The 20,289-nt window shown below is 58.6% G+C and overlaps 3 protein-coding genes across 10 annotated transcripts in view; 1 reads left to right on the top strand and 2 right to left on the bottom strand.

The window, feature by feature from the left end:
* The first annotated feature begins 217 nt into the window (after nt 1-217).
* PCSK1N (proprotein convertase subtilisin/kexin type 1 inhibitor) lies at nt 218-6,238 on the top strand. Its single transcript, XM_045891281.3, has 3 exons — nt 218-392; nt 4,961-5,433; nt 5,875-6,238. Exons 1-3 carry the CDS (start codon nt 279-281, stop codon nt 6,068-6,070), a joined length of 783 nt encoding a protein of 260 aa, XP_045747237.1. The 5' UTR covers nt 218-278; the 3' UTR covers nt 6,071-6,238.
* Nucleotides 6,239-7,182: 944 nt separating this feature from the next.
* ERAS (ES cell expressed Ras) lies at nt 7,183-9,017 on the bottom strand. The gene has a single exon (XM_045873524.2). The coding sequence runs from the start codon at nt 8,087-8,089 to the stop codon at nt 7,388-7,390; it is 702 nt and encodes a 233-aa protein (XP_045729480.1). The 5' UTR covers nt 8,090-9,017; the 3' UTR covers nt 7,183-7,387.
* A 2,877-nt stretch (nt 9,018-11,894) lies between these two features.
* HDAC6 (histone deacetylase 6) overlaps nt 11,895-20,289 on the bottom strand; it is a 19,919-nt gene continuing 11,524 nt past the window's right edge. For 4 of the 8 annotated variants that reach the window (XM_045877431.3, XM_045877414.3, XM_045877438.3 and 1 more), the window contains exons 11-29: nt 19,834-19,960; nt 19,663-19,728; nt 19,511-19,570; nt 19,333-19,422; nt 18,887-18,993; nt 18,730-18,797; nt 18,323-18,488; nt 18,095-18,223; nt 17,755-17,923; nt 17,371-17,504; nt 16,723-16,791; nt 16,427-16,619; nt 15,248-15,397; nt 13,804-13,978; nt 13,184-13,692; nt 12,978-13,097; nt 12,701-12,847; nt 12,462-12,590; nt 11,896-12,292 (exon numbers count right to left, since the gene is read on the bottom strand). In XM_045877431.3, the coding sequence (XP_045733387.1) occupies nt 12,224-12,292; nt 12,462-12,590; nt 12,701-12,847; nt 12,978-13,097; nt 13,184-13,692; nt 13,804-13,978; nt 15,248-15,397; nt 16,427-16,619; nt 16,723-16,791; nt 17,371-17,504; nt 17,755-17,923; nt 18,095-18,223; nt 18,323-18,488; nt 18,730-18,797; nt 18,887-18,993; nt 19,333-19,422; nt 19,511-19,570; nt 19,663-19,728; nt 19,834-19,960 (2,677 nt within the window). In that variant the 3' untranslated portion in view covers nt 11,896-12,223. Of the gene's footprint in view, nt 12,293-12,461; nt 12,591-12,700; nt 12,848-12,977; nt 13,098-13,183; nt 13,693-13,803; nt 13,979-15,247; nt 15,398-16,426; nt 16,620-16,722; nt 16,792-17,370; nt 17,505-17,754; nt 17,924-18,094; nt 18,224-18,322; nt 18,489-18,729; nt 18,798-18,886; nt 18,994-19,332; nt 19,423-19,510; nt 19,571-19,662; nt 19,729-19,833; nt 19,961-20,289 lie in introns of all 8 variants that reach the window. The other 4 variants (XM_054507886.2, XM_064574021.1, XM_064574023.1 and 1 more) reach the window with 2 other exon arrangements.

Genomic DNA, 20,289 nt, shown 5'->3' with positions numbered 1-20,289 from the left:
CCCCGGTAACTGCCCTGCGACTGCCATGGCAACCGCCACGGCAGGCTCCAGCTACCACCTTGCCCCTTGGGCATCTCCATGGCGACGGGCAGGATGGGGGGCCGCGGGCGCTCCCCGGCTGCGCCTGCGTAGAGGGGCCGGAGAGGGGGCGCGGGCAGGGGGAGGGCCGGGTTCCCTGGCGCGCGCAGCCGCAGAGCCGCGCAGCCTTGCCCGCTCGCCGCGGCGCTGCGCATTTGCCCGCCAGTCCGCCCGTCCGGAGCCCGGCTCGCTGGGGCAGCATGGCGTGGTCGCCGCTGCTCGGCGGGCCGCGGGCCGGGGGCGTCGGCCTCCTGGTGCTGCTGCTGTTGGGCTTAGTTCGGCCGCCCCCCGCGTTCTGCGCACGGCCGGTAAAGGTGCGACACCGGTCGGGCACGGGGTGGGGGTGGCCGGGAGGATGCTGCGGGCCACGGTCCGTGCTCGGCTGCTCTCCCCTCGTCCTCGCGGGCCCCCCGCCTGCTCCCGGACGTGCGGGGGAGATCGGCCAGGGTGGTCCGGGCGCGCCCAGGCCGTGCGGGGCTCGCTGTCCGGGTGTGCGGGGCTCGGCTGGCCTCCACGCCCTGCCCACCCTTGGCCCCTGGCGCGGGCCCGGCCTCGCCCCGCCGCTCGCTGTCCCCGGGACTAGCGCGCATGAAGGCAGGGGTGCGCGCACCGGTCTCTGCCCGGGAGGCGCTGACTGGGGCGTGAGAATGTGCTGGCCCTGTCAGTGCGTGTCCTTTGATGCCAGCGCTTGCGAGCGTCCCTCCAGACGCGCCGTTGCGGGTCTGGGTGTGCAGCGTGTGTGATGCTGGGGGTGTTCCCGCATTTGACTCGTCTCAGGGACCCCGTGTGACTGTTTGTGAACCCTATGCTGATGGCTCGCCTATGGGCGTGTCTGTGTGTGTGTGTGTGTGTGTGTGTGTGAGATTTCGTTTTTTAGGTGGGAGTGGTCTTTGCATCCTCATGCGCACATCCCATTTTGGTCCTGTTGGCCTAAGTGACTAGGATTTTGTATGGGTGTTCCCGAGGCTGCTTCTCCCTGCCCCTTTATGGAGCTGTGTCATTCTGGGGAGAGAAGCCATGATGTCTCCGTGCTGCATTGTGTCTTTAAGGGTGGCGCGTGTCCTTGCATCTGGGCAGCTTGGCCATCGTAACCGCATGGGCAGCCGCCTATGTGAACGTGTGCAGTTCCTCGCGAGGGGATGTGGCAGTGTCGGGTTGCACATGTGACATCTCAAGGCCTGCTAGTGCATGCGAGTGTGTGTGAGGTTGTGATTGCTGGTGAGTGTGTGATTCCCCAGGAGCTAAGGCGTGGTGGGCGCCCAGGGCACCTGGAGCACATCATCCTCCAACTCGTCAGGGCTGTCTGCGTCAGAGATGGGGGACTTAAAAAATTAGTAAATAGTTTATATATGACATACTATAGTTAACATACATGTATGATGTAAGGAATAATGATAAAATAACCCTTGTGTTTACCCACCACTCAGGTTAAGAAATAGAGCATGACAGCCCTGCACCGGGCTGCTTGCTCAGCAGGGAAGCCTGCTTCTCCCTCTCCCACTCCTCCTGCTTGTGTTCCCTCTCTCGCTCTCTCTCTCTGTCAAATAAATAAATAAATAAAAATCTAAAAAAAAAAAAGAAAAGAAATAGAGCATGACCAATAGTTAGAGGCCCCTGGGGGCCCCTTGCGCACAGCAACCCCCCTGCTCCATAATCATTATCCTGTATTTTCTGTTCATTGATTCCTTACTTTCGTTTGTAGCTTCTCACATATGTGTGTATGTCTAAACAATATGTTGTTTAGCCTTTCCTCGTAGAAATGGAATCGTACCAGGCATCAGGCTCCTTGTAGTCACTAGGGGTCACTAGGAAGTCATCAGGGCGTCTGGTAATCTCAGGCAGCCTGCAGTGGAATTCGTTAACTTGCTTTTTTTTTTTTTTTTTTGGCTCTGCCTCGGTTGTGAGATGCGCTCGTCATCCACATTTGCACATTGAAGTGCGTGGCTATAATTCATTTATTTTTATTGCTGCCTAATATTTAATTTTCTGAGTATATCATCAGTATATGAGTATAGCATGGTTTATACATGCATTCTCAATAGAATTGGACTGTAGACATTTGGGTGGTTTCCAGGCTTTTTTTCCCCCTTGGTCCACTTCTGTGATGTCACAAACAGTGCCCCATGTGCTTTTTCATGAACTCGGGTCCAGTAGTATATACACAAAAGCTACCCTGGGGTGTAGCACCCCAGGAGTCGGTCATAGGATTTGTGCGGCGTTTTAGACATAAGCCGAATTGTTTTTCAAAGTTATTTTGGCAATTGAATTCCTACCGGCATGTATGAGAGTTTCTGTTTTTCCCACAGCCATATCAACATTGGGCATCATTAGGTGGTTTGAGTTCTGGCGATCTTTGGGACATATTATGCTTAGTGTCTCATTGGCGCTTTAATTTGCATTTTCCTGATTGCTAATGAGGCTCACTATTTTCCATATATTTAGTAACTCGTTTTGTTTCCTTTTTTGTGAAATACTTGATCATTAGTTTTCCCTATTTTTTTTTAAAGATTTTATTTATTTATTCATGAGAGACAGAGAGAGAGAGAGGCAGAGAGAGAAGCAGGCTCCCAAGGAGCAGGAAGCCCGATGCGGGACCTGACCCCAGGACCCCGAGATCATGACCTGAGCCGAAGGCAGACGCTTAACCATCTGAGCCACCCAGGCGCCCTAGTTTTCCCTATTTTTTAATCTAGTTTTTATTTATTTATTTTTAAAAGATTATATTTATTTATTTGACAGAGAGACCCAGCGAGAGAGGGAACACAAGCAGGCAAGCAGGGGGAGTGGGAGAGGGAGAAGCAGGCTTCCCGCCGAGCAGGGAGCCCGATGCGGGGCTCGATCCCAGGACCCTGGGATCATGACCTGAGCCCAAGGCAGACGCTTAACGACCGAGCCACCCAGGCGCCCCTCTAGTTTTTATTTTTTATTTAAGTAATCTCTACACCCCACGTGGAGCTCAACTCACTACCCCGAGAACAAGAGTCCAAACCTCTAACGACTGAGCCAGCCAGGAGCCTCTCCCTATTTTTATATTAGTTTGTTTTTCTCTTTGCTTTTCAGGCATTTTTTGGTATATTGGATGCTAACCCTTTATTGACTGTTTGTGTTGCGGGCATATTCTCCCGCTCCGGTTTGACTGTTCATTCTTTTTATGGTGTCTTGGGACAAAAAGAAATCCTTAATTTTAATGTAGTCAGATTTATTAATCTTTTCCTTTTTTTAGTATTTTATTTATTTGTCAGAGAGAGAGAGAGCACTCGATCCCAGGACCCTGGGATCATGACCTGAGCCAAAGGCAGACGCTTAACGACTGAGCCACCCAGGCGCCCCTATTTATCATTTCCTTTCCATTGCTCCCACATTTGGGTCATTTGTTGTTCCTGCATGGGTTTTTGAAGGAGTCGGTCCTGTCCCCACTGCTCTGAGTGTCCTTTCTGCCATGTAGCTAGTGCCAATATTTGTGGATCCGTTCTTAAGCTCTCTTCAATCCTATTAATTCCTTCTGCTGGAGTGAATCTACTGTTTAACTGGCCCACTTAATTTTTTTTGAAAGATTTCACGTTTAAGTAATCTCTACATCTAACATAGGGCTGGATCAGGGCTGGATCTCACAACCCAGAGATCCAGTCACAGGCTCCACCCACTGAGCCAGCCAGGAGCCCCTTGCCTTTTTCATTTTGAATTTCACTTAAAACATATTTGTAGATGTTCTAGGTGTTTCTTTTTCAAATCTTCATAGTCATTTTTATGGTCTTTTGTTCCTTACTCATACTTCTGATACCGGTTTTTTTTTTTTTCTTTAAACTTTCTGAAATTGCTTTAAAAATGTCTGAATTGAAAATAATCATTGGGTAATTTATTCTACAGAAAGATTTACACACATGCCAAATGATATATGAACAAAATTATTCATCCCAACATTACAAGAATAGCAAAAGATTGGGGGGGGGGTGCCTGGCTGGCTCAGTCACTGGAGCGCCAGGTTCTTTTTTTTTTTTTTTTTTTTTTAAAGATTTTATTTATTTGACAGAGACACAGCGAGAGAGGGAACACAAGCAGGGGGAGTGGGGGAAGGAGAAGCAGCCTTCCCCGCTGAGCAGGGAGCCCGATGCAGGGCTCGATCCCAGGACCCTGGGATCATGACCTGAGCCGAAGGCAGGCGCTTAACGACTGAGCCACCCAGGTGCCCCTGGAGCGCCAGGTTCTTGATGGGGTTGTGAGTTCCAGCCCCACATTGGGTGTAGAGATTACTTAAAAAATAAAATCTTTAAAAAAACAAACAAACCAATAGCAAAAGATTGGAAACACCGTAAATGCCCATCAATCGAAGACTGGTTAAATAAAATGTGTACATCCATACAAAAGAGATTCAACGCAGAGGAAAGAAAGGAAAACAGAGAGAGAGAGAGAGAGAGAGAGAGAAGAGGGAGGGAGGGAGACACGGAGGGAGGGAGGAGAAAGAAAAGAGAGAGAAAGGATGTACTGAAAGTACTGGTCTAGACATAGATTCCGAAATGCAAGGTGCGGAACAGTCTGCTACCTTTTGGGCAAAACAAGTGAATAGGAACCTATAAAATGCAAATATGGGTCTTATAGTGCGCAACATCAACGTAGAAAAATCTATGGCTCTCATAAACGCCATCACCACTCCTATAAAGACACCTGTTCTCAGGCAGCCCTGGGGCAAATTCGGAATCACTAGGAAATCGTCGGGGGGAGGGGGGAGTCTCCAGTGGCCTTAGGGGTGTCTGGGTATATTTGAGGGGCCGCGGTGCCTTTGGTGGCATCTGGGGGTGTTTGAGGTCCACGGGGCTCCCCTGGGTGAGGGGGGTCCCTGGCCTGACAGACGCTGACATCTCCCTCCTGCCACGTCTTCCGGCAGGAGCCGCGCGGCCTGGGCGCAGCCTCGTCGCCCCTGGCTGAGGCTGGCGGCCCCCGCCGCTTCCGGCGAGCAGTGCCCCGGGGCGAGGCGGCGGGAGCCGTGCAGGAGCTGGCGCGGGCGCTGGCGCACCTGCTGGAGGCCGAGAGGCAGGAGCGGGCGCGGGCCGAGGCGCAGGAGGCCGAGGATCAGCAGGCGCGCGTCCTGGCGCAGCTGCTGCGCGCCTGGAGCACCCCCCGCACCACCGACCCCGCGCTCGGCCTGGAGGACGACCCCGACGCGCCCGCCGCGCAGCTGGCCCGCGCCCTGCTCCGCGCCCGCCTGGACCCCGCCGCCCTCGCGGCCCAGCTCGTCCCCGGCCCTGTCCCCGCCGCTGCGCTCAGACCCCGGCCCCCGGTCTACGACGACGGTCCCACCGGCCCAGAGGCCGAGGACGCCGGCGACGAGACGCCCGATGTGGACCCGGAGCTGCTGAGGTACCCCCGCAAGGGGTGGGCAGGGGGCGGCGCCTGCATCCCCGGGCTGTGGCGGGGGGGCGGGTAGGAGGGCGAGGGGCGGCGGGGGGGGGGCCTGCCTCACGGCGTGCTGCCAACGCCTAGGCCCTGGGATCCTAGGAGGGAGTGGGGACCGCCACCCTAGGTGTTAGGGTCAGAGGTGCTTGGCTGCGGAGACAGTGGGGAACGGGACTGCCGGTCCCGGGCGCGGGAGGGGGGGCTCAGATGTCCGGTTGCTGGGGGAGGAGTGGGAGGCAGGGAAACCACAGTGTGTGCGCCGGGAGGCAGGGCCAACGGGAAAGCAGTGGGCTGGAGACGGCCGGGTCCCCGGGCGGTATGGGCTTGCAGGGCCGTCTGGGCCCTAGGGCAGCGGCGAGGACGCGCGGCACAGCCTCACGGCCTTCCTCTCGGGCTCTCCGGCAGGTACTTGTTGGGGCGAATCCTCGCGGGGAGCGCCGACCCCGAGGCTGTGGCTGCCCCGCGCCGCCTCCGCCGTGCTGCCGACCAGGATCTGGGCCCCGAGGTGCCCCCTGAGGGGGTGCTGGGGGCCCTGCTGCGGGTGAAGCGCCTGGAGACGCCCTCGCCCCAGGCGCCGGTGCGCCGCCTCCTGCCCCCCTGAGCACCGCCCGGGTCCTGCGCACCCTCGGGCCCAGGACCACCCCACCCCAACACCCCGACTGCTCCCCGTCGGCACATCGAGAGCGGCTTACCCCGTCAGCCGCAGTTGCAGCCCTAGAACCCCGAGATCCCCGCCTTTGGCCCCACAATAAATGCGATCTGAAGCAGCTCTATGCTTGTCCAAAGTGGCAGTTTCTGGGGGGGCTGGTGGGCTGAGTGGCGGTGGTGGCCCTTAGACAAAGGCAGAGGGGCCCCTGCCCTGGGTGGGCCCTTTAGAGCCCCCCTCCCCCACTCTGTGCCCCTCTTCTCACTGGGGGAGGCATGGGCCCCACCCCACAGGGCTCTGAGGACACTTTCAGGGCCTGCAGCAGCATTTTCCTGGGGTCCATCCTTCTGAGCACCAAGGGGTGGCTGTGAGGCCTGAGTGGTTTGAGCTGCGCCTCCGGCGGTGTCCACAGGCCCCCATGAGCCTTCCTGCCCCCCGGGGGGGCGGTGGTAAGGGCTACCAGTGGGAAGAGAGGGGGCGGTTGGCCTTCCCAACACACCCCTCCTTGCATGGGGCATGGGGCTCTGCGTGTGAGCAATTCAAACTTGGGCCTCCAGGTCATGAAGAAAGCGTACCTGTCAAGGCAGGGAGATAGGATGCACTGTTTGCGTTTGTTAGCTTCATCTGTAATGTTTAGATATTTAGTTATACGGTATGGAGGGATGCTCTCTCTATTCTCACCCCGACCTGAAGATACTGCGAGTTGTGGCGGGAGCTGGTTTATGCTCCGGCCTTCGCACCGGCTTTACTTCCCTGCGCGGTTTTACTCAAATGTCACCTACTCAGTAAGGCTCTCCTTGACCTCGCTGTCCCTCTATTCCTACCCTCGCTTTTAATACATAGCCTCATGTTACATCTGCGAGGGCAGGGATTCTAAGGGTCTTGTTTACCTCTACATCCTTTGCACCCAAAGCAGGGCCTGGCACACAGCGGGCTCCCCCCATTTCTTGAATGAAAGAATTCTCACAACTCAAGTAACATTCTCCCCAGTTTCACTCCCACCCACGTAACACTTGGCACAGAGGCAGCTTTGAAACCTGAGAACACCGTTTATTTAATTTGGCATACAATCTCTTCGCTCGCCAGTTACCATGATGCCCATCACCAAACGAAAATCTCCCCAACAGAGGGATTCATCTATCCCCAGTACACCAACAGTGTCCCACACAGCTAGTTGCTGGGGTGAGGGGTGGGGGTGGGGGGGGAGGTGGCCGCCTGTCTAGGATCCACCACCCTAGCCTGGGGGCAGGCCACTCTTCTTGACCGAGATCTTCAGGCCACAGAACAGCCGCAGCGGCACATGGCCTTCTGGTGCCGGGCCTTATCCCCACCCGGCCCTGTCATGGCCTCCTTTGCCATGGCCTCCCGGACCTTTTGGATCTCATGGATGAGCAGGGTAAAGGCCTCCTCTACACCTTGTCGTGTCTTGGCTGAGGTCTCCACGAAGGGGGCCCCCCAGCTCTTCGCAAGGGCTGCAGCAGCGGCCCGAGCATCTCCGGTGGTGCTCACAAGGTCACACTTGTTGCCCACAAGGACGAGGGGCTGGGTGTGGTGAGGGCCCCAGGTGGCCCGCATCTGCTGCAGCTGGGCTAGAGACGAGGGGTCATCCAGGGCGAAGACCCCCAGCACGCCATCCCCAATCGCCACGCACTGGTCACGCAGGGCCCTGTGAGTGGCCTGCCCTGCCGTGTCCAGCACGTTCAGAATGCAGCCCCCATGGCCCAGGGCCACCTCCTTCCAGTAGGAATCCTGGATCGTGGGGTCGTGGTCTTCCACGAAGCACTGGTGGTTCAGCTGGATGGTGAGCGCACTCTTGCCCACGCCACTCGCGCCCACCACGACCGCCTTGTACTCGGGCAGCTGCTTCCCGACACTCTTGGAGGGTGCCTGAGCCCTCTGGCTCTCCTCCTCAGAGCTAAGGCTCCACGTGCCCAGGCCCAGATCAAACATGTTGGCATTTCTCGGCAGCGCCATTCCCCCGGTGCACAGCTCAGGAAAGGGATGTGGACAGCAGGCCCTGCGAGGGAAAGAGAACAGAAGACAAGGGGGAGGGGCGGGGGGAGGTTAGGCAAGACCACTCGGGGGCAAGGGGTCAGCTGGGTGTCATTGAATCAACATTTACTAAGTGCCTAGGTGTGTGCAAAGCACCTTCTAGTAGGCCGAACACTTGATGTTGCTTGATCTCTGTCCGTCTCATTCCCTCTACGTGAAGGCGGGGATTTTAAGAGCAGCTTTATTTAGATGTAATTTATATACCACGGTTAATCTAGTTAAAAGTGCACAATTCAATGTTTTTGTTTTTGTTTTTGTTTTAGCATTTTCCCCACTGTCGTGCAACCATCGCCATAATCTAAGAACATTTTCATCACCCGGGAAAAAGAGCTCCTGCCCATTAGCAGCCCCTCCCCCTTCCCGGGGGAGGGCGGGGATTTGGGTCAGTTTTGATTTTGGTTTTGGATCGTATCACCGTTGAGCCCCAAGCCCGGCACTGTGCCGGTCGCAAATCATAGGCCGAGCAACATTCCTGTCCCCAGGGAGTTTGTATTCTAAAAGGTGGAGACAATAAATCAAATAAATCGGCAAATTATGAGGTCGGTTAGCCATTAGCATTAGAATTTAGTCTTTCTTACGTATTCAGCATGCGGCTATTGAGAACCCACTGTGTGGCAAGGACAAACAACTGGGGAAAATAGTCAAAATAGTTAACAAGCCCCGGCCCCCAAGGAACGTGACAACAACAAAGATAAATCAGTAAAATATACTGCAACAATAGGTGATAAACAGGTGGGAGATGCTTGGTTAATGTTAGGCCTTTTTATTATCATTTAATTTTCATGCATTATTTCCAGCGTCTTCCGGCGAGCGGGGTATTGTGATGGGTGTGGGGAAGGAAGGTGGGAGGTGTGGGGGTGGGGAAGTGGCAGCGAACAAAATAGACTAAAATCCCTGCCCTTGGGAGGATTAGATTCTGGAAGTGAGAAGGAGACCATCAACAAGATAAGCAAGTAAATTATCATGCAGTTAGGAGAGGATGGGCACACAGCAGGTGCTCAATTAGTGTTAGCTATTAATAGCAAATTACCATTAAACTTATTCAATACACATCCTGGCCTCGGTTCCCTGTGTGGCCTCAGGAAATGCATCATAATGGCTGCTACCCCGAGTCTCTCTGGAAACCCGGGGAGAATGGCAGTTTGGGGGCAGATGGTGGGTTCGAGGTCTCGGTGGGGGGTTCTGTTGAATTTGGGATCTGGAGGTCAGGGTTGGGGGGCGGGGAAGGTCCCAGGTGGGGATGCAGCTGTGAGGTCCTCGGCCCAAAGAGACTCCTGGCAATAATTATTAGATGCTCTGGCCCAGAAAGAAGGGGGGCCACAGTGAAGAGAGGTAAACTGAGGACCGATCTCTGGGGGGGGGTCCCCCGAACCCTTGGGGACAGAAAGAGGGAGATGATGTAGCAGCGAGGACAGACCGAGAGGCAAGGGCGAGGGCGGAAGCAGCGAGGAGGCCGCTGCAGGGGTCCAAAGCCATCTTCGATGGAGACGTCAGATTCTAAGGTGGAACGAACTGACAGGATTTGCTCTCAGAGCCAAAGGCGGTGCGTGGGGCGTGGGGAGGGGTGAAGGCTAACTCTCGAGTGTGGGGTCCGGGCAGCTGGGAATCTGAGGGTGCCCGCGCCCGAGGCCGGGGCCACGCGAGACGGGCTCTCCCCCGTTGGCAAAGGGCTCCGGGAGCGGTAAAGAGCGGCAGGAATGATTTCCCGGGACGTGGGCCTGCGGCAGGGGAGCCGCCTGACGGCCCCGCGACTCTTCCCAGCGCCCCCGAGAGCCTGGGCCATCCGCAGCCAGGCCGCTGGGTCGGCGCGGAACAGCGCCGCCGCCGCAAGCGTGGTGGCCGTGGCGGTTTACCCGCCGGAAGCCAAACGGCCCCGCGGGGGACCGGACCGACGGCAGTGGGGGTCTCCCCCTCCGCGAGGGACACTGAGCCACTTGCTGTGGGCCGAGAGCTACGAGCGTCCCCAAAGGGCCCCTGAGACCCTGTCACCCCCGCCTGGAGCCACCTGGCCCACGGCGTGTGGATTCGCCCAGGATCCAGGGGTGAGCGTCGAGGGGAGGGAGGCACCGGAACCTGGGCGTCTACAAACGGACACCCGCGCCGGGCCACGCTTCCCTTGACTCAGCCCGGGGAGGTGCGGCTGGGGGACCCACAGGTTCTCCCCTAAAGCTGTCCCCCGTTCCCCGGCCGGCCCAGCTCGTCCGGTTTTCTTGGGGGCCGGGACGCCCCAATCCCGAGGCTCGAGCCCATAGCCCCCGCTTCCCGCGCGCGCGGACACCCGCGCCCAGGTCTGTCTCCGCTAAGGCGGCTGAGCGAGAACGGGAGGAGGTAGGGGAAGGGTCCCCCTCCAAGCCCACCTCCGTCGCGCCCCCACAGCCCACCGCGGAAAGGCCTCCCCGCTCGGGGCCGGGGGCTGGAGGCCCGGCGGCCCGGCTCACCTCGGTCCTGGGCAAGGCGGGAGTGCTCGGACCCGAACCCACCGCGGCTCTGACAGGACTGACAGAGGAGGAGACGTTCCCACCCCGCCCCAACGGGTAGGGGGGTGGGGAGGCGGGGGGCGGGAGGGGCAGAGGGAGAACGCATGCGCAACGGCGCTCCCAGGCCCCTCTGCCGGCACGCCCCCCTCCCCTCCCGAGGGGTGGGTGTGGGGTGGCGCCCCCGCCAGTAACCAACCGGCCGCAAAGGAGGTGGTCTTGGGGGTGCACCGAGCCAGCGGCGGGACCTCCCTGTGTCCCCCCGGCTGCACCTCTTCCTTACCTTGCCTCCCTCTGGGAGGTGATTTCATGTTTTTGGCTTACGGAGGGTGTCACATTTTTGACCTGAGTGGCCAGACTTTGGCGTAGGTCTCATGAGGGCCTCAAGCAGAGCCTGGGCGGTCTCAAGCAGGCTTTTTGGAAAGCAGCTTGGGGGAGAGGATTGTGCCTGTTGCTGGAGGGAAAGAGTTGCAGGGGAGGGTTATTGTGTCAGGGCCCTAGGAACCTGATTTGAAGTGGATGGGTGTCAAGCTCAAACATTTCCCAGACTCCCTTGCAGCTATGGCAGCCATGTGACACAGGTCTGACCAATGAGATGGAAGCCCACGTTGTTGAGGGGGGCATCCAGAATGTTCCTTAAAGGAGGGATCACTGAGTTGGCCACAGCCCCCTGCCCCTTCTTCTTGACTGGGTGGGGCTCTGGTGGCCCACCCAGTGGGTATCTTGGGTTCATAAGGTGGCCATGAAGAAAAGCCTAAGAAACCTCAGCTTGAACTGTTCTCAATTGCCAAAGAAATTCTCATTATGTGGGAGAAATAAAACCCCCAAACTATCCTCTGGTTCCTCATCCCTGGTCAATGACAGGCACTCCTTCCCCTAGGAGGTTACGCATGACCACCAAATCTAAGTATGGGAAACCCAGACCACCCACACCCGAATCAGGACAAAAAGACAGATGGGGAGACTGAGGCCTGGTGAGGACACTTCCTGATGGCTGTCTTGCCTTCTCGGCCCGGGGTGTAGCTGGGACTGCCTGTGAGGCTATTTCTAAGGCAGGCACTCATTTGCTCTGGGATTCCGCCATTTAATCTACAGTCGAGCCAGTCAAGCTGCTTGCCCTATTTCCAGTCCGTTTTTTGGACACTGGATGGGCAGGGGGTTGACCTGGTAGAGACCCATGCCCTCATTGCTTCATTACTCAGCAGACCAGGGGTTGGCCAGGGGTGTGAGGTTCTTCACCCACTTAAGATTAAAAGGCTCTCTCCAGGTTTTGTAACAGCCTGTCCTTTATTACAAATGGAACTCTGCTATATATTGTCAGTTGATTCCCCTCTCTTCGTGATATCAGCCCCCTCTTGGGACCACTGAACCCCCCTTTCCTTCCAGGGCAGAGAAGATGGAGTCCCTCCAACAGACAGTGGGCAGAGGGAGATTTACAATTGATCATCACAGTCCTCTTACAAGTATTTATGCTTAAATCGGCACCCTTGGGGAGGTGAAAAGAGTCTTCAGGATGGGATGGAGTGAGGCTGCCCCTCATCCAGGTCCTCAGAAGGTGGAGAAGAGGGGCACGTTCCGGGATTTAGTGTGAGTGGGGCATGTTTTCCCCGAACTTGTTCTGGTGAGCGATGTTCTTCACATCCAGGAGAGCCTGAGGGCGCAAGAGGGTAGGTGAGAGAGAGTGAGGACCCCTCTACCTCAGCCAGGGGGCTGCCCCACCCCAGCCCTCGACAACCCTTCTCCTGCACTCTCCGATCTCCCCTTATCCCAGCACAGAAGGCATGTGTGTGCACGCATTCTCGGGGCTGCCCAGGACCCACCTGGTGGTGGACATAGGCCTCACAGTTGTAACACCAGGTAGACAGGTCGACGTAGCTGAGGACCAGCGGGTGTCCTGAGACTTCGTGGTGTTGGAGCATATGGGCACTGACGTAACGGCCACAGTGGACCTGAGGTTGGGGGAGGGAGCATCGGGTGGGGATCAGCAGCCACGTGCAGGCGGCTCCTGGGCCGACCTCCGCCCCCCCAACCCCCCCCAGCCCCCTCCGCTGCCACGTACCTGATAGCAAGATAGACACACCCAGTTCTCCTGGAGTGTTCCACAGTCCTGACAAGGTTGGGTCACGTCCAGGCCCGATTCAGGTATGGGACGTACTGCCACCAAATGGGGACACCAGGGCAGCGGTGTCACGGCATAAAACATGACCTGGAGTGGGTGAAACGGAGTCAGCTAGGGACTCCATGTCCGTGTCACATGTTCTCACACCGCACGCTCCTACGTGGAGGCGCACATGGGCAAGAGAAGGACGCCAGTCTCCTCCCTGACCCGAGCTCACCTGGTCAGCGTTGGCATGGTCCCCAAAGCTCTGAATCAGCACGGAATCATCCCTGTCCTGACCTCTAGCTGCCTCTCCTAGCAGCCCCTCCTCTTCTGCCATCTGAGATTCTGGTGCCTCCTGGAAGCACAGAGGTAAGAGATGCACCTGAGAGGCCGGGTTCTGGCCCCTTCTCCCCCCGCCGACCTGGGTGTGGTGGGGCTTACCTGAGCCTCGCTGTTTAGGTCCAAGGTCCTGAGATTCTCAGTCAGCTTACTGGGGGCTATCTGGGCCGTGGCTCCTTGCGCAGGTGAGGCTGGAGGAGTCTGGTTGTCAGTACATAAGGCTGGAGGGGTTTGGATCACCGCAGCTCCCCCCACGGCTTCCTCTGAGGTGGTCTGGCCCGGCGTGGCTCCAACTGTGGCAGACTCCACGATGGTCTGGTCCAGCGTGGCCCCTCCTGTGGCTGCCTCTGAGGGTGTCTGGTCCGCCGTGGCTTCCCCAGGGGGAGCCTCCGAGGTTTGGTCCTGACTGAGCTCCACCACGGCAGTCTCTGACTTAGCTTGGTCTGGAGTGGCCACTTCCATGGATGATGCTGAGGTAGCCTTCCCTGCGTCCGCATCCAGAATGTTCCCATCTGGTGCGGTCATCCCCACAGCTGACCCACGGTTGGCTGGCTGGGTCAGCTTCTTGGGGATCGACTTAGAACTGGAGGGTCCCTCCTTGTCTTCGACCTCTGGAACCACAGGAGGGAGATCCTTGAGCGTGGGTGCTATCCCCTATCCTGCATCTGATCCCTGCCCTCTCCCGAGCCCCCCACAGCCCCCCGTTCCCCACGCCTGCTCACTCATGGCCCGCAAGCTGCGCCAGTATCTGCGATGGACTTGGATGGTCTCGGTGATGGAGGCCAGGGCCCCTGACAGCGGGGGCCGTGACAGGGTTAGCAGTGGTGGTGGGTCCCCAAGGAGGGAACGGGTGCAGGCAGCCATGGACTCCGAGATGGATGTCAGGTTGTAGCCACCCTTTGTTAAGAAAAAAGGGGAGAAAAAGGTATGATGGGGGGTCCTCATGGAATTTGGGAGGCAAGAGGTTCTGCCTCCCAATCCCCCTTCGGGACCCTGGAAGTCTGGAGGGTGAGGACAAGTGAGGGGAAGTGTCATCTGTCAGATGGGCAGTACTCACCGTGTGAGGTGGTTGTTGAGGGGGATAAACTATGACGTCGAGTGCAAGAGAATAATTACCGCAACGACAGTAACACTGAGGATCACATCAGTAACGGCGGGTACGCATGAAGTGCTTGCGCTGCACCAGACCCTTTTTTGAGCATTTCGTGTGTGTCGACTCTCCTGATCCTTACAACCACATGTGCTCAATCTGCACAGGAACCCCCTTTCCTCACATTCTTTAGGCACCGCAGTCTCTGCTCTTTCTACAGATAAAGACACTGAGGCTTGGAGTGGTTAGATAATGTGTCTGAGGCCCTAACAACTGGTGGGAGGCAGCGCTGGGGTTGGGAGCGGGGCTACCGGAGGGAAGAGTTCATGTCCTCGACCACTCCCCTGCCCTGCCACAAGCAGGCCTGGGCCCACCGTGGGACCTGAGAGTAGCCAATTAATCTCTGCCAGCAACCGGGCTTATCCTCTAAGCAGTGAAAGGTAGCAGGTAAGGTGGCTGAGAGGGTTCAACCTGGTACGATGACTCACGGCGATAAGAAACTACTTAGACAGTGCTTACCGCATGCCAGGCACTTTTCCACGAGTAGCCAGCCCCATCTTATAGATGAGGAAACTGAGGCACGGGGGGGGGGCAGGGGCACTGAGTGACTTACAAAAGGTCAGTGGGTTTACTTTGTCTGGAGAGCTTGCTAGAGGCGGCTCAAGTAGTGGTAAAAAGCTTAGACGCTGGAGCCAGGCTGCTTGGCCCTGCCATTACTGAGCATGGGACCTCGGGCTAATCACCACACCTCGCCATGCCTCAGTTTCCCTGCTCTTGAGAGAGGAAAATGACGAGGCCAGCAGACTCGACCTCAACAGGCTGCTTTGTCAAGTAAGTGAATTAATAATATACACGGAGTGCCCAGAAGAGCGAATGGCACGTACTGAGCACTCAGTTAAGGCTGTTAAGCCGGTGTTGTGCTGAATGCCCAGTATGTGCCGACAGTCCCAGGCGGGGACACTCAAAGCCGGTTTTAGGAAATTGCCCCAAGTGTCTCAGCCAGCCAGCTGGAAGGACAGGACTTCCAGCCTTCCAAGCCGCCCTCCCACCGTAGGAAGAGGGACTGAGAGGGTTACCTCTAGGATCAGGATGATACGGCCATTGGCAAGGCCCATCAGCAGGTGGGTGAGGTGTGCATAGCCCTCGGGTGACACCTGGCAGCCCCCCAGCGGGTCCCCCCGTGCAGCATCAAAGCCAGCCGAGACCAGCACCAGTTCTGGGTTAAACTGAAGCAGGGAGAGAAGAGACACATGGCGTGAGTGTGGAGGCCTGGGTAGCCAGCAGGTGAGGGCGCCCCAGACACACACAGATGCAAGTCAGAGAGCTGGAGATGGGGAGACTGGGGGACACAAGACCAGGGCCCTGAAAACAGCAAGGGGAGGACGTGGAGACACAGGACAGACTCGGGGTTGGAGAGACACAGAGACACGGAGACAGATCAACAGAGACGTGGACGCACCAAACAGAGACTTAGAGATGTGACACACAGAGACATGGAGACACTTCTAGAAGCGGACAGATGGGGACATGAGGCCGAGACGTGCAATGTAGAGACTCAGATGTCAGGAGACGGTGACACGGGACATATGTGCACAACAACACAGGGCTTTGTATAAACGGCGCCAAAGGGAGGTGCACGCACACTTCCATCACAGAAGGTGACAAGGCCGGTGCTACACACAGAAAATGGTCGCATACCCGTATGTGGCCAGACGGCAGCATAAGGACTGAACCGACAGCGTGCTGATCACACACACGCGCGCGCGCAGTGCCCACCAAGAAGGCAGTCGCCTGTAGCCCCTCACGCAGAGTCAGGCAAGCACAGACAGGCCCCCCCGCCAGTCAGAGACACACACAGCCGCGGCAGACAGGCAGACAGAGGCCTGTCCCACACACCCTCCCACACGCAGAAAGCCACACACCAGCTGTCGCCGAGAGCACACCCGAGAGAGGCACGGTAGCGGCCAAGACCCATCTGCGCAGCCTCACACACGCACTCCCCCCCCCCGCCTTGCACGCGCCGCCGCGCGGGGCCGCCTCACACGTGCCCACCGAAGACCCCCGCGAGCACCCAGGGGTCCCTTACGGTCACGCGCACGGAGGCGGTCACGCAGAGCCACTCCGCGGAGGCAGGAAGAGGCCCAGGCCTTCGCAGAGTCAGCCCCCAACACAGCCCTCACTAGGGCCGCCCATCGGGACAGGTGCGGGCCCGCGGTCCCCCACGCGGTCACTGCCGCGTACATCCCGTACTGTACCTCGTAGGCAATAGGGAGCACCAGACGATGCCAGGCAGCCAGGTAGTCGGCGTCGCCCACGCGGGGCCCGTTCCAGGCCACGTTGACGGTGAAGCCGGTGCCCGTGGCCCGGCCTATCTGGCTGCTGGCGCCCTCATCCCCCATGGGAAAGAAGGTGCCGTGATCATATCGGTGCAGGGAAATGTACAGCACACTGCCGGGGTGGGAAGGGGGACCACGGCTGGTTAGTGGGCCGCCCCCGCCCGCCCGGCCACCCCTGAGCATGCATGGCTGCCCCCCCTGCCCCGGCCCCTCACCTGGGGTCTTGCTCAAATATGTGTTGAGTTCCATTACCATGATGGACGTCCCAGTCCACTATGAGGATCCTGGGGAGGGAACTGCTCCTCAGTGACCTGGGACACTGGCCCACTCGGGGAGGGGGCAGGGGCTGGAGCCCTGGGGTCTGTCTGCAGGGGCATTTTATTGCTGGTGGCAAAACTCTGGGTCCCCGGGGAAAGCAGTGTGGGGCAGGCTGGCGGTCCCATCAGAGGAAGGGTGCAAGCCAGAGCCTGGGTCCTGAGGTCTTCACTGTGGGCCCAAGCAAGTGCTCAGGGCCAGAGCCTCCTGCCCGCAGGATGGGTAAATGTGGGCAGCCGGATACTGGGTCTTCTTTAGTAAGCACTGGGGACCTGGACCCTGAATTCTGTCACAACAGCCCTCAGGGGCCAGAAATGAGGGAGCAGGGGGACCCTGGATCTTGTTTTATTAACTACCTGGGTGCCACAGTCTGGGGGTCCTATCTGGGGAAGCGCTGCAAGGCTAGATCCTTGGTCCTTTTCTGGGGAAGTGCTGGGCGATTGTACTCTTGGGTGTTTCTGGGTAAGTCCTGGGGGCGCTGCACCAAGGGGCCTGCTGAGTAAGCCCTGGGCTGGGGCGGGGGGGGGGGGGGCGCAGGGAGCCCTCACCGCAGCGCATGCCCACTGACGGCTTGGGCATGGCGAGCAGCCACAGCCACAGAGTTGAAAAAGCAAAAACCACACGCGGCATCCCGCTCTGCATGGTGTCCTGGGGGACGCACCACAGCAGTGCCATTCAAAACCTGGGGGGAGGGGCAGGAAGCAAAGATCAGACCACCTGCCCTCACTGCTTTCTCTCCCCTTTCTTCTCCCCTTCCGTCCCGGCCACTACCCCCAGCTGCTAGGGGCCTCCAGCCTGCAGCCCCATCCCCCCGCTGCCCTGGCCAGCAAGCAAGGCCTCCGGGGAGCAGGGGTCCCCCTCCGCAGGCCCCGCCCCGCCCTCCCAGGGCCCCCACCTCTCCCGAGCGGCGGCCCACCCCGCGGAGGAGGTACCTCGCCGGCCAGCACGGCTTCCACCAGGCGGCAGGCGGCGCCAGTGGCCAGCTGTGCGCAGGCGAAGGTGTCGGGGCAGATGTAGATGGAGTCGAAGCTGGAGCCCTCGCGGTGCAGCTCCCGGGTTTTCATCTTCGCTGTGGCCCGCAGACGACCCACGTACTCAGCACTGGAGGCACAGACGGGGCACAGGGGACAGTCAGGTGGCTACGGCCCCTCCCGTGTCCCACAGGGACGGGAGAGCCCTTACTCCAGCCCCCCCGCCCCCCCCACGGGTGGCAGGAGTGCCCTGAGGCCCCATCCCACCCCAGGCACGGGGTGGGGCTGGGGGGTCCCTGACCTGTGGCAGGTGAGCAGTTCGGCATCCGTGGCGGGGCGTGCGGGCAACGTGAGGCAGCGGCCCGCAAGGCCCAGTTCTTCCAAACGGCGCATGATCCGAAAGACTCGCTGAGGCATCTCTGGGTGGTGGCTGCGGGGGGGGGGGCAGGAACCAGAGGCAGGGCTTAGTGCTTGAGGAAGGGGGAGGGATCTCCCTGTCCACTTAGCTGGTGGCCCTCCGACTGCATACTTGTCCCACAAGTTGTAGTGACCCATCATTCGCTGGTCATAGACCAGCCCTGTTCGAGCCTGTAGCACCGGCCACATCGGGATTGGGAGCGCCGGGGGCTGCCACGGTCCCTCTTCTTCCTTCTCCACGTTCTCCTCCTCCAGGAAGTCCTCCTCCAGGGTCTCAGCTGTAAGGGGAGGCCACATTCACCCTACTCCCCCACCCTGGATCCCTGGAATGCTCTGGAACAACATTTACCCAAACGTGAAAGGGGCAGGAGGCCTGAAACCAGGGTCTAGTGCGAGAGAGGGCCTGACCCTCCCCCACCAGGGGGGCCCAGGGAAGCCCGAGGAGGGTCTGGAAGAGAGTCTCTCCCAAGGGCTCATTCCACGCTTGACTCCCCACCTAGCCCCCTCCCTGCCTCCTACCTGATCTTACAAGGACCTCCCAGAAGGGCTCCAGGGCTTCCAGAGCGCAGGAGAGTGACGCCTGGGCACTAGAGGGCAGGGGAGGGGAAATGTGACCAAATGTGCCCGTGGGTGGGCAGCGGGGGTCCCGCTTTTCTCCTCCTCCACCGGGGCTCACCTTGGGCAGGGGGCACCAGGAGACTCCAGCGTGGGGCAAGGGTCTCCCAGAAGGGTGTGGAGGGAGGCGCTGACGCCCTTGGCCAGGGAGCGGAGGTTGTAGCCACCCTGGGAAAGGAGTGTGAGGGGGCGTCAGGAGAGAACCAGGCGTTACCAGGGAAGAACAGGAATAATAATAATACTAGGGGTGCTGACTACGTTTCAAGCAACGAGGAATTGGAAGGGTGACTTCCGTTTCGTTCACTGAACAGTGCTACGAGGCGATGGCCACGATTACGGCGCCCATTTCATGCAACGAAAGCAGGGGCACGAGGAAGTTCAGTGACCTGGGTGAGGTTGTCCAGCTGGTGAGTAGAAATGCTGGGACAGAAACTCCTGCCTGACCTGAAAGCTTTGTTCTAACGTCCTCCTCGATCCACGGGCTGAGACAAGAAGTGAGTCACTCACCTCCAGAGACAGGATCAGTTTGCCTCCTGCCAGACCCATGAGCAGGTGGGTTAGCTGAGCGAACCCTGCCGGAGTGGCGGCCATCTCACCCTGGGGTGGGGGAGTGGACGTGGAGGATCAGCCTGGCTCTGTGCAAACCCCCTTCTGCCCACGTACCACCCCAGGGAGCCTGCCTTACCTTGGGGTCCCCTTGGAGGGCATCAAATCCAGCGGCCACCAGGACCAGCTGGGGCTGGAACTGAGAGGGAAAGGGACTACATGAGGCCACTTGCCCTCGTGGCCCATCCCTCAACATCGCTCCTGTCCCAACACACCCCAGACCCCCAGAACCTCAAGGGCGACTGGCAGAAGGAGGTACAGGAAGGCGGCAATGTAGTCGGCGTCTCGCATCCCCACCTGTGGACAGAGAGGCACGATGGGGACGTTCTGCCCTCTGCCCCGAACTGGCTGAAGGGCAGGGGTGGGCCTAACTTCGGGGGCAAAGGGCAGGCAGACACTGACCTGGTTCCAAGGCACATTCATGGTATATCCCTGGCCTCGGCCAAAACCTATGGTGGACCAGTTAGAGGCCTTCAGGTGGGGCCAGAACCGGCCCTGCTCATAGCGGTGGATGGAGAAATAGAGGACGCTGGAGGCAGAGGGAAGAAAAAAGAGGTAGGGGGCGGTTGAGAGTGAATGCCCCCAGACGCCCCAACCCACAGCTCCCAGTTTACTCAACCACTCATTCATTCTCTCGTTAACTTCCCCATTAACTCTTTACCTCCTGCATCCATTCATTCTTCTATTTAGTCGCCAACTTATCCACCCGTCCCATTCATGAATTCTCCCATTGCTCCACTACTTCCCTCACTCGTTCACCTGCTCTCTCACTGGGATGCCTCCTTTGGCGAACGCTCCCGCCCTCCTCTGTGCCAGCTCTGAGACCCTGATAGCTATGGGGTCTGTCCATCCCAGTCC

The sequence above is a fragment of the Mirounga angustirostris genome, unplaced genomic scaffold (genome assembly GCF_029215605.1).
Source record: "Mirounga angustirostris isolate CCGP_5_RB_7025 unplaced genomic scaffold, mMirAng1.0.hap1 SCAF_11, whole genome shotgun sequence".
Taxonomy (NCBI): domain Eukaryota; kingdom Metazoa; phylum Chordata; class Mammalia; order Carnivora; family Phocidae; genus Mirounga; species Mirounga angustirostris.
This window is presented reverse-complemented; position numbering and strand designations above follow the sequence as displayed.